The 11,668-nt window shown below is 47.5% G+C and overlaps 1 protein-coding gene across 1 annotated transcript; it reads left to right on the forward strand.

Moving 5' to 3' along the window:
• Positions 1–629: 629 nt before the first annotated feature.
• Positions 630–10,552, forward strand: LOC144097380 (uncharacterized). The gene is made up of 4 exons (XM_077630110.1): positions 630–819; positions 4,039–4,165; positions 5,832–6,082; positions 9,347–10,552. The coding sequence occupies exons 1-4, from the start codon at positions 652–654 to the stop codon at positions 9,875–9,877; spliced, it is 1,077 nt and encodes a 358-aa protein (XP_077486236.1). The 5' UTR covers positions 630–651; the 3' UTR covers positions 9,878–10,552.
• Positions 10,553–11,668: the final 1,116 nt, after the last annotated feature.

Here is an 11,668-nt window from a genome sequence, read left to right on the forward strand (position 1 = left end):
AATACATAATTCCACGAGAGTGAAATCGACAGCTGTACCGCGGAGAGAGGCTGCTCGGCTTTCCGCCTACGTAGAAAGATCACAAATGCTCCACTCTCAGCCCCACCTACTGCCGGACTCACATGATATTTTTTTCAGCACTGTCGATCAGGAGACCTGCTCAGTATGCCGGCTAGATAACGTGGAAGTTTACGCAAACAGTGTACTGCGATTGAATTGGATCGAGTCGGATTCGAGGCTTCCCCTTTCATAAGAGGTGGGCCTTACGGATTCCACCGTAATTCTCCCAGCCAGGTGAACAAGAAAACGTATGTTCCTACAAACTTAAGACTACTCATTTAAAACTGTCTCGATATTTTAAGGCGACGGTTAACCAATGGTGGTACCAATTGCGCCCTAGTGAGAGCCTGATGAAGGTGTAAAGCATCTGTTTAAAAACCGAAAAACGTACCATGGATGTGTCCACAATCAACGTGATGTAAGCGAGAAGAGCCTAGATCACCGTCTTCAGTGTATATTCAGGGAATCAGAGGTTCCTGTCCGATTCACCGCCATGGATGTACGCCGCTTAGAAGAGAGGTAGAAAACAAAGGCGAACATGAAGGCTTCGTTGCCACAACCGAAGAAGACGAGGCAGAAGGAGGAGCAGCAATGGGGGCCGCGGCCGACTCGGCCTTTCGCTGCTCCACCGTTGTGCGCGCCGTCCTCAAGTGTCTGCCGGTGGAGGACATCTTCAGCTGCGCGCGTTACGATGCGCTCTGGGAAGAGGTCGCCCTGCCACTGCTGCGCAAGAGGCTGCGGTTCTTCGCGCTGCTCCAGGTATTCACACGTACTACGGCGTTTGTCGGATATTACGCCTTTTGTTTCTCGCTGCCGGACTAGGCACTACATTCATATTGCAGGCTGCCTGTGCTCAGCCAGAGCTGCTTTCTTTGTCTGCCATCACTCTTGCGTATATTCAATGATGCTACGATTATTTAAGACGTGATGATCACTACGAATATTCACACGGCTCTAAGCAGTCTGAAAAAGATGCACATCTTAATTGCTAATCGCAGTGGCGCTGTACTAAAGATACTTACAAGAATATTTCCTGGTTGTCTTTGAAGCATATACTGCGTCTGCTTCTGTATATATAATGTCTAATTAGGCTAAACAGCGTGCAACCTGTAAACCAGCCCCAATATGACATATGACAACATGCAATAGAGGGGAAAACGTAATGACGGCAGGCGTAAGTGGTCAACAAGCAAGTGAGGGGGCATTACTTTAAAAACATTATTGAAATTTCTGTGCCTACAATATACACAACAACATTCTTACACCAGTCGGTTTTACAGCTTTCCATATACACCCGCTAGCTGGCGCGGCTACTGCGGACATCGCTGAAACTAACGTCGCTGCAGTCGTGCTTTCTAGATGTCTCGCGCCTTTTGTGCTACGTCCTCAGAAAGACATGCAGCGCTGCACCCATACCTGCAGGTGAATCCTTTTTATCTGGAGTGAACAAAAGAAGAATGTGGCCTAGCTGGTGTGTTTACATTGTGAAAAAACCACCCTGCTAGGAGGGCATAAAGGCATACGCATTGAGGTTGAGGCGAACGCCATGGTACTAGACGAGGGGCGCGCGCTGTGCTCTCTTTCGTTCTGCGTGCGTATCATGTCTACCAAGCAGTTCAGTTTTTCGCTGTGTTCTTTTCGCTGGTTTCGCACTTGATACAAATTGGATGTTATTACAAGCCTGTTTCTGTGCACAAGCATTGATCTGTGCACCATCATGCCACATGTTGATGATATGAACGGCGGGCTCTGAAAAGATTGGATATCAATCGTGTCCTTTCAATTCCTTGATCTGTAACGTCTGGGAGTGCTGCGTTTAGTTCCAGGACATTGCTCTGTTTTCTCTGACGCAGAAGTTGCCTGTGATGAACACCTTCTGAGTTCGCTGCCTACTCATTAGGATTTGTCTTTACTCCTGCACAGATATTTAAGTCATCTGCTTTCATCAGGATTCTTTTATGGCCGGGGATGTCAGTCCCCACCATGGGACGTAGTCGTGACTGCAATCAGGAAAGAAAGACAGCGACGTCATCTAATTATACCATGACGAATTTGCCACTTCAGGCCTGCCAGACCTGTATCTATTACTTGCTGAAACATCGCTGGTGCGTAATGGATACCAAATGGCATCACCATGAACTCGGAGAGGCCATCCAGAGTGATGAATTCGGTATTCTCGCGATCTCTTTCATCGACATCAATTTGCCAGTAGCCGCTCTTGAGGCTTAATTACGCATTACAGCTCTGTACAGAGGTCCTCTTTAATATAACGATGTAGATTATTTTCGGAACTTGTGCCAGTTTTCGGTGGTGCGCATGCATCAAATGAAAAAGCTACTGACTTCCTCAGAATGAATAAGTTAATAGCATATACAGCGACGAGCACAAAAAGAAGTGTCAATGTACTACCTGTCAGATGCTTTACTATTTACCTCCACTGGCTGGATATTTGGCCCACACAGTCGCCATCTGTGCTGCCGCCATGGCTCAGAGTCATTAGTTGTTGCCGCAGTGTCGTCGAAGGCCAGGTGGTTCGTGCAGAAGTTATCCGAAACATCCGCTGCTGTGCAGCCATCCGATGCAATACGGCGTCGCTTTGTTGATTTTTCAGAACGTGGTTTTGATTTGGTTAAGCGTCGTGGGAGCCCTTTTAATATCTTATGAGAACAGCTTCAAGCTTCAGTTACGCTTCAGTTAGGGTAGCTCACGTGTTAACGACACAGCGTACCCATTCACTACGAGCTCGTCGTGCCGAACGATATCCTCGGGATGGAACAGTTCCTAAAGCATACACACATTCGGCCAGTTGAAAAACAAGTCACTTACTACCTTCGCGTCTACACCTGCCTTCACATGCTTCCACACTGCGCCTGATAAAATGTCACGGCAAGAAAACGACGCACCGCTTAGTGTCATTTTCTACGATGTTAGGTGGCTTTTCGCTGACACGCCGGCCAGTAGTACTTTTTTTTTTGACGCCAGCGCTGCAGTGTGGCCACTTTGGATAGCGCACCAATCTATCCCACATACGTTTCATGACCATAAAGCACTACTGAAGGACTCTGCCAGTAATAATTGCTACAGAAATGCATGTGTATCTGTTGTCCTCCAGAAATCGCGTAAATATGCGAGTTGCTGTGTAAAGGAGTTCTAAAACATCTTTACTGTTTTCCTTTTCAGTGTGTATGCTTATCCAAGGTATTGCCGTTGTCCGTTCTGCCAATATCTCAAGGCTTTTTGAAGGGATGCAAAGGTAGAACAGATTCACCGGTGAAAGAATGAGCTGATTGTCAGGTTCGCTGCAATCTCAGCACGAAAAAATGAGTTCCGCAGAGATTTTGAAGCGTGCACAGAGCCGCTAAACTACGTTGTATGCAGAGCAATGACATTACTTCTGTCTTAACTAATAACCATTAGCGATGAAACTCTCATCCTGCTGCCGCTTGCTTCCATGCGTTTGGCTAGATTGCGGTGGAGTTCGAATGCAAACATGCTCATGTTGAAGAACTGCAGATTGGGCTAGTTGGTGTTGATGCATAATGGTGGTCAGGTGCGCCGTTTTTTCGTCTGTGTATATATGACGTGATTCTTCCTAATAATAAAAAAAATCAGTTGCAAGTTCAGCGCTGGTTTGTGTGTCTCGTCTATTTCTTGCTCTCTGTGCGTTTGCGCTCTAGAACCACCATTATGTTTACGTTCTATGCGATGCCGTTGCTAAATAAAGAGTCCCAGTTGATGGAATTAATCCGGAACTGTTCACTACGCCGCCACCCATAGACCGCGCGCAGCATCGGGCCTTTATCAACCAGATAAGAATACCGATACTATCTTGATAATAATATTAGAGACCATTAACAAATCTACATTTTCAGTCCTTAATAGCCCCAACTACCTTAATCGAGGCCAATCGAAGCTTCGAATATCTGGATGGTAAAGACTTGGGACGCTGGGACCAACCGAATCTCTTCCTCTTTTCAGGAATGCTTGGACGGCGAGTCGTTGGGCGAGGCATTTAAGGAAGAGCTGGAATTTCGCCTGCGCACTGCACAACGAGCTCAGAGACACCCGGCCGTGGCGATCGCTTTCTGCTCATGCAAATATTATGGTGAGTGAGTGAACGAATCACGCATGCTTGTAGATGCGTGGATATGTGCATCGGCGCGTGAATGGGACTGAGATTTTGGGGTAAGATCGCGTTCTTCCCTTTGTCCACCTTGATATCGCCCCGACATATCGATGCCTCTTTAACAGGAGCAGCTTGAGAAGAAGCAGAGTCAAGAATGGAGATATTTATGCAGTAGGTTTGTTTCCAATAGATAACCTTTCCCTTTAGATGAAAAGTGGCATCCGAGGTGAAGATATCAGCTCTGCCGCAATTATCAGGCCACTAGAATGTATAACGGCCTTCCCCGCATTTAGCCACTGTGTGCTCGTTTGTTTGTCTGAAGCCTGCTTTGTGACATTTTGCCAATCTCCCAACCGGGTCGCAGGCATCCTGCTCAGGTGTGCATGTACTTGGCAGACTATGATGACGTTACAAGGTCACGTCACCTAGGTGGCAGGTGGACGGTAAACAAAGCAAAGCAATGGTCACCGAACGCTAGCGCACATAATTTGTGTTTGGCGTAAATGTACACATCAACCGTCTTTTTTTATGTTTGTCTATTCTGTCAATCTCATTACGTTTAGTGCTGTGGATGCAGCGTTTTTTCTGTACCATGATCTTGCCTGTATGGTATGTTGGACGTGGCTGGACGTGGTTCTTCTCGGAACACTGTAATCATGCGCGTGTATTTTTGCACCGCGTTGAAAGTTGTGCCCAGTGATATACGATTATTTGTGAGGTCCAACGCAGTAAATGAATAATGCGCGACTAAGGATAGTCGAGATGTTAACCCATGATTGTTGCAAGTGTTCATAGTTTATGCCGCCGCCGACTTTTTGTATTTAGCGAACACATACGACCAAATAAAAGTTCGTGCTTAGGTTTAAGACTGCGTGCCTGTTCCCTGTAGTGCCGCAGCTGCATCGTAACAGTACAGCGCTTCATGAAGCGTGGTTAGGCCCACGACCTTTTACGCGACAGCGTTAAGGTTCCCTCCCGTTCTGCAGAAACCTGGTAACCTGCCCACCGCACTGTGAGCGAACTGCCTGATTGGTCGTGCGAGCTTGCTCGGGATGAGCAACCTAGGTATTGCAAGCTCGACCACTTGACAGAGGCACCTGCCGGGGCAGTGGCGCATCGCTTAACCGCTTCAACATTGCGCCAGGAGTGTTATGAGGGCAACCCCGCTTCCCCTGCGGTCTATGAATGTAGAGAATTACCGTGTGTGCGAGGTGATCTGGAAAGAGTACCCTAGGCCGCTGAATAACCTTATGGGTATGGGACTCATACCCTTTGGAAGCAACTTAAGCGTACTCTCAAGTGCTTTAAGCTACAGCTGTCAGCTGCTCAGGCCAAGGTCAAGAATTGGACAATGGCCCCTGTTGCTGTTATTTTGCGGCAGCGCTATGCAAATGCTTTGGTGTATTGATACGTAGGTACACGTAAAAGAACCCTTGGCGTTTAGATGTAATCCGGACCTCTTTGATAAAGTGTGTCTTATGATCCATGATATTTGTATGGGAAGTTAACGGTCATCAATAACACCCACGACTTTGCTTCATCTTTCTGAGCTCCGTTAGCAAAATGCAGGTACGACGGGAGGGCGGTTTAAATTCACGACGGCTTCGATCCACACCAATACTTCAAGAACCTCTTTCCGCCGCAGATGGAGACAGCGTCGCCTCGTGCTTTCCTGAAGACACCGCCGTAGTCCAGCTGGACGTGACACAACCCGTGTTGTTCTATCGCGGCGGGCCCGAGCAGAAGCGCTGGGCGGCGTGCCTCTGTGTACTAGTGCTCTTCCACTTGCCCGGCGCCTGTTTCCAATGCGAGTGGGCACCGTGCGAATCCTGTCTGCACACCGCGGCCTTCAAGCTGGGCGCCAAGCGAAGGCACCAACACCGATGCCCCAGCAAGGCAAGTCTCACCGCTGGGTGATGGGTAGGCCATCCTCTGTCTGTGCTTGCCTATATATAAACGGTACTCCTTGCCTTGGTGTAGATTTGGTCAGGGTGAACGGCAATAGCTCTGCTAAACAACGTTCTGTGCCTTCGTCTGACCTTGTCTCGCTAAAAGGAGTTCGCCCGTGCAAGCGGCCTCCTTTTGCCTTGGTCCGGCTGCATGGAGTTGGCCCAGCAGAATAGCATGTTCCGAGTAACACGCATCTGGCTGTTACGGCGTGCCTAGCGTCCGCCCTTACAGACGGCAGGTAGAGTTCAGTCCTGAGAATGTGCGAGTGAAACTTTTTTTTGCCAAATGGGAAGGGGACAGTGGGGAACGCTGAGAGCTCCTAGGCTGGGTAGCCTTCCGCTATCCTCTGATCCCAGTAGCACCCACTGCTTCTTTGAATTAACAATCAGGGATTTTGGTGGGGGGTCACAAGCGCAACCCCCCATGATGTGGTCGAGGTTGGCTTCGGTCAGGTAGAGATCAAAGCCGAGGAGTGATAGATAGTTGGGTGGATGAGGTGGCAAAAGGCAGGAGTGGTAAAAGTGAGTCTGAAGCTGATACCACAGATTCTCGCCATACTGGGAGGTTTTGCGGTGGGCAGGGAGGTATGCAAGGCGACCAAGACGGTAATGGTGACGTATGTCATGAAAAGAGAGGAGGGGTAAAAGAAGAGGAAAGAGTGAGTTGGAAGGTGTTTTAGCAGTAGGGACAGGGCTGGGCGGGATATCTGACCAGCATCTAAATTGTGGACGGCTGATTCAGAATCACTGAGAATGGTGGCATATCAGGAGTATTTCGAGCAAGAGCGAGGGCCTCCTCTGAATAGGTGTGTACGGTGGCAGCCATTTTAGGGCAGCCGCTGGAATCAATGGCTGAAAGGGCATAAGAAAGGCCGGATGAATATTCAGCCGCATCGACATACAGCCCGTCCTTGGGATTAGAAAGGTGTTTTTGAAGGGCTTCCGCGCTCGTTTTTGACATTGTTGCGGATGGTGAGCAGGGCGCATATTCTTGGGGAAAAAGGAGGTATGTGTAGGTGTTAATAAAAATGGTAGGAGATAGTGTGCTTGGACTGAGTAATCGAGGTAAAGTCGATGGGTGACACGGCCAAACTGTGAGGTCAGAGGAGCCTCTCCTATTTCAAGGAGGATGTTAAGTATGCCGGTTTGAAGAAGACGTTCGGTGGATGCAATACCAAGAGCGTATTTGTGGACACGACGGAGAACATCCACGGCGTCGATTTCCGCACATGAGAGGTGAACCTACCTTAGTGAGTACGCAGGTCTGCTAAAGATAAAGGCTTGAACAATGCTAGGAAGTTGCGAGTCACGGAGACCTCCGTGCTTGTTGGACACGCGTCCTATGACGGCGGTGTGAGGGAAGAGCAGAGGGTCAGATTTGGTAGAGGCAGCATGCCCTATTGCCATGTTTGCGCAGTTGTTTGGAGGGTATCTTTGATTTTACCATAAGAGCCTCCGGATACCCAGAGGGTAATATCATCATACACAGAGAAATTGATGGAGGGGAAGGAACGAAGACAAGTAGGTATGGGCTGCGTAGCCATATTAAACAGGAATGGCGAAATGACAGAGCCTTGGGGAGGGCCGAAACTCCCACTGTGTAGGGAGGGGGGGGGGGAGGAAATTGCTCAGAACCAAAGATGAGGGTATCAGTACGGGATGAGAGGAAACTGCTGATGTAGAAGTATGTTTTGAAGCAGCAAGAAATGCGGTTAAGGCCAGAATAGGTGGCAGCATGGGCCAAGAAATCTGGGAGTAATCACTATTACGATTCTGGACACGTTGATGAAACCGTTGGTACCAAATGCGTTAGTGTCGAGAGGGTGCAGTTTGCAAGGCTCCTTATGAGAGCGGATCAGCAACTCTTCGCGCAGCTTACAACATTCTTATATGACTTCTCTTTCGAGTGGAGCGGGCGTAGTGGAAGAACTTTCATAGAGTGTGTCCATGAAAAATGAGCGTAGCAACGGATTACGTGTTTGTACAGCCACTATCAGCTGTGACTGCGCGAGGTGAGCCACAACAGGAATAGTTTTCTGAGAGGATGCTGCTGTAGCTGCATGGCTTTTGGCGAATATTGCAGGAATATAATAACTGTGTAATAAGCTATCAGCATCAAAAGATGCGAGAACAATACAGTTTCAATGATCATGTTTTTATTAGAGGGAGGCTAAAAAGTAGAACTCTTGATTTTCACTTCAATGGCGCAAGAACGACTGTAGAAAAATTTTAATGAACGCTGTTTCTATTTCTTCACTGGCGTGCTTTATTTTAGTATTCCTATGTAGTTATAGCCACCTTGTCGGGGTTTTGATTGTGCTCATGTTCTGGGGTGCCGTGAGGCACCTTTTGCATTCATGAAGCAATACGAACATTGGCAAGCGAACAGAAGTTGTTCTAGCGTCCGAATTAGTAAGAATAGCAGGGTAAGCTCTATTGCTTCGCAGCACCACACGACAGCTACAGCCAAGAAGACAACTCTAATTTTTTGCCGCAAATTCTAATAGCCTGGCAGTCTAAATTTTTAAACAGCAACAATTGGATATTCTTTACTAATAAATTATAGAACGACAAGAGTGGCTAAGCTTACTGGCAAGCGTTTACAATTTTCCCATTTCATTAACAGTAAACTTTAAACTGACCCGAAGCGTGCCTAAGACTGCGGTAGTGTTAGCCCTACGTAGTTACACACGTTTATGGGCTAGTTGGTGCATTGTGTTAAAAAAAAATAAACCAGCCAGAAGACGCACACAGGAATACTGTTAAGAAGATAGGAAAAAGGCTGCACTACCAACACAGCCTCTTTTCTATCTTGTCAGTTTTCCTGTGTGCGACTTTGGCTGGTTTATATTTTGTAGGCCTACTGCCGTGAAGCGCTGTTTTGAAACCACAGCATCTTATTATTTTTTGATTATAATGTTTTCTGAACACAACTTTGTGTTTCATCTGGCCTCTACAAACTCTATCAAGACTAATGGCGTCGGTATATGTTTACTTTATCATAGCTGTACCGTGCAGAATATATTAGAGGGTCGACATATGCTCACAGTCCGTTGCACAGGCGTGAGAAATGGAACAGGAGATATGTGACCACAAATATCTATGTTGTATTTATAGCAAGACAATTATGTTTGGTTTAGTTGCTAGCTGGACCTGAACTGGGCGATTCTCTTTTCTTGTTTCTGCGCTTGCACCGATGTCCACTGTGCAGGTGGCTTTCATTCACAAAGAAACGGGCCAGCGCGCCCGTTTTGCCTTCTACGCCAGCAGCGCCTACGACCAGACAACGTTCCGGACTCCACCGATTCTGAACTACGTTGCGGGCTGCATGCTTTGGACCACTCGCCTCAGGTTGCTGAGGCCCGTTTTAGAAAACTCGTTCGATCGACCGGTCCTGTGGGGTTCCGTACTGTTTGGACACGCCGTGACGGCGACTTCTGTGAAGTTCCCTGCGTTAGCGACGATACGTGGAATGTCCAGACACCTCGAGAGCGTGCGGCAAAATTTCAGCGATGCCGAAGAGAAGACGTTGGTGCTCTACTTCCAAAACGACAAGCTTGACGTCGATGTGAGCGACGCAATCTGCAAAGTATTCAGGGGTGCCACTGCGGTGCTTGGAGCCCCGACTTCACTGACTCTGGATGTCAAGCCCTTTGTGACGGATCTCCAACAGGACGCAGGCGACTGGACTTCACCACGCCTCCTTACTGCTGTTCTTGTGGTTGTGCTTGGCTTTCGGTAGATTTCATCAAAAATTATTCACATCCGTGCGCATACTGAAGGGTGAGGATTTGTACCTTTGCTCTACCTACGGTGTAGTAGACAGGTCCTGTTTAAGCTGATCTTGTTACGCGTGATATAATCGCATATATTGAAGGTCGTAATTTAGTTACGGAAGCCTTGTAAGTTCTAAAATTGGCTTTCTTACCTTCCGCAAGAAGAAAAGAACAAATCAAACGATAGCGCCGTTTTATGCGAACTTGTCTAGGGAATGCTTTGCGGGGGTTCGACGGAGACGCGCTAACCAGGGTACAGCAGCATCGTGTAGAGGCACGAGTGTAGTTCCTGCAAAACTGACACAATCGCGTGTGTGCAAAAGGACACGAACCAGCGCAGGCCCAGTTTGAGGACGCCGGGTTAATTACAGCTTTCTTGGAATTATCGCCTGAAGACAAATTTTAAAAGATTACCGACGTCCCATGGTGGCTGTTCAAAAATAATCCGTCAGTCCATTCGTTTACCGGCGCTAGATTTTTCTGCCTCGCGGCGACACGTAAGTATAGCTAAGCTTACTCGTTAAATTAGATTAGGATAAATTAAAGCGGTATACATTTAAGCGACAGCGGTACAAAATAAACACTTTTCGCTGTCTTTGATGCAGGTGTTGATATCATAACGGGACCTTCGGACCTTACGTTGCCTGGAATGATTCCAAATTTTTAGTTTCGTCACTGATCCGGTGGGTCTTTTCGCGAACATTTTGTACTTAGGAAAGCATTGCATATGGCTCGCGACACATGTATTGATTACAAGACCGGTGGGTAGTCGACAGCGTAGAGATTCATGCCCACTATTTCTAGTGCACGAGGCGGATGTCCTACCTCAGGACCATGGTTGCAATATGGCGTGGATCCGTCTACACTTCGCCTAGCAAAACCAGGCGTATATAAATGACGTTAAAAAGTGTCATGTAATCGCTAGAAAGTTGAGCTGCCGGTTTGTGCACGTCTGTGCTCAGCGAAAGACAGGAAACAACTGCTGCACTTCTGAACGCAAGTATTGCGCTTTGCTGCCTTCAACACATCGCCCAGGAGTCGTTGGGGCTTGTATTCCAGCGATACAGTAGCATTGTACAGTATGGCAGCTTTGTTGCTGTTCGGTCACTGTAAGAAACTGCATGTTGCGGCCAGGTAAAGTGAGGACTTGTTCTGAAGGCAACGAATACAACCCTGTGTTTACCTAAGCGACTAGCTTTGTTGCTAGCATTAAGTACCTAGCCTCGTTGTATAGAGTCCAAGCAACATGGTTTCTGCTTACCAAATGTATGAGAGCCCCAAATGAAGCGAAAGTGAATCGTAATCTTGTACCAAGTGCTCAGTAAGCTGTAATTGGTAATCGCGTGTCAAATCGCCAGTTGTGCAAGAAGAGATGTCTGGAGCCTGCAAGATGTCGACCTGAGAAAAATGAAAGGCATGCAGTAATTCAGTCAAAGGATGCAGAAATTGCCAAATTACACGTTGGAGACACAGTCGAGGCCGCTATGCTGACAGGCGCTGTAATGTGAACAAAAGCTCCGCATGCGTACACTGAACGAAGAACTCGAACGGCACTACAAGCGTTGACTCGCAACAGAGGTTTGAATAACAGCAAGCAGGGCCTATACACATTAGAAAAAGAAGGCTGGTGCAAAAATAAAAGCTACTATTGAGGCACGTCTACATACACAAGCTGATTTCGACACAGGACGGTTCCTGTGTGACTGAGGCACGTGTTATGTTTTATAGCTAGGATACAGTCTTCCGGAACCAGCATA

The sequence above is a fragment of the Amblyomma americanum genome, chromosome 7 (genome assembly GCF_052857255.1).
Source record: "Amblyomma americanum isolate KBUSLIRL-KWMA chromosome 7, ASM5285725v1, whole genome shotgun sequence".
Lineage (NCBI taxonomy): Eukaryota > Metazoa > Arthropoda > Arachnida > Ixodida > Ixodidae > Amblyomma > Amblyomma americanum.

Excerpts from the sequence above, each read along its gene's own strand:
- LOC144097380 (XM_077630110.1), top strand. The coding sequence starts at position 652 with ATGGGGGCCGCGGCCGACTCGGCCTTTCGCTGCTCCACCGTTGTGCGC. Across the intron at positions 4,166-5,831 it reads CTGCTCATGCAAATATTATG|ATGGAGACAGCGTCGCCTCG; the intron begins GTGAGTGAGTGA and ends TTTCCGCCGCAG. Across the intron at positions 6,083-9,346 it reads AACACCGATGCCCCAGCAAG|GTGGCTTTCATTCACAAAGA; the intron begins GCAAGTCTCACC and ends TCCACTGTGCAG.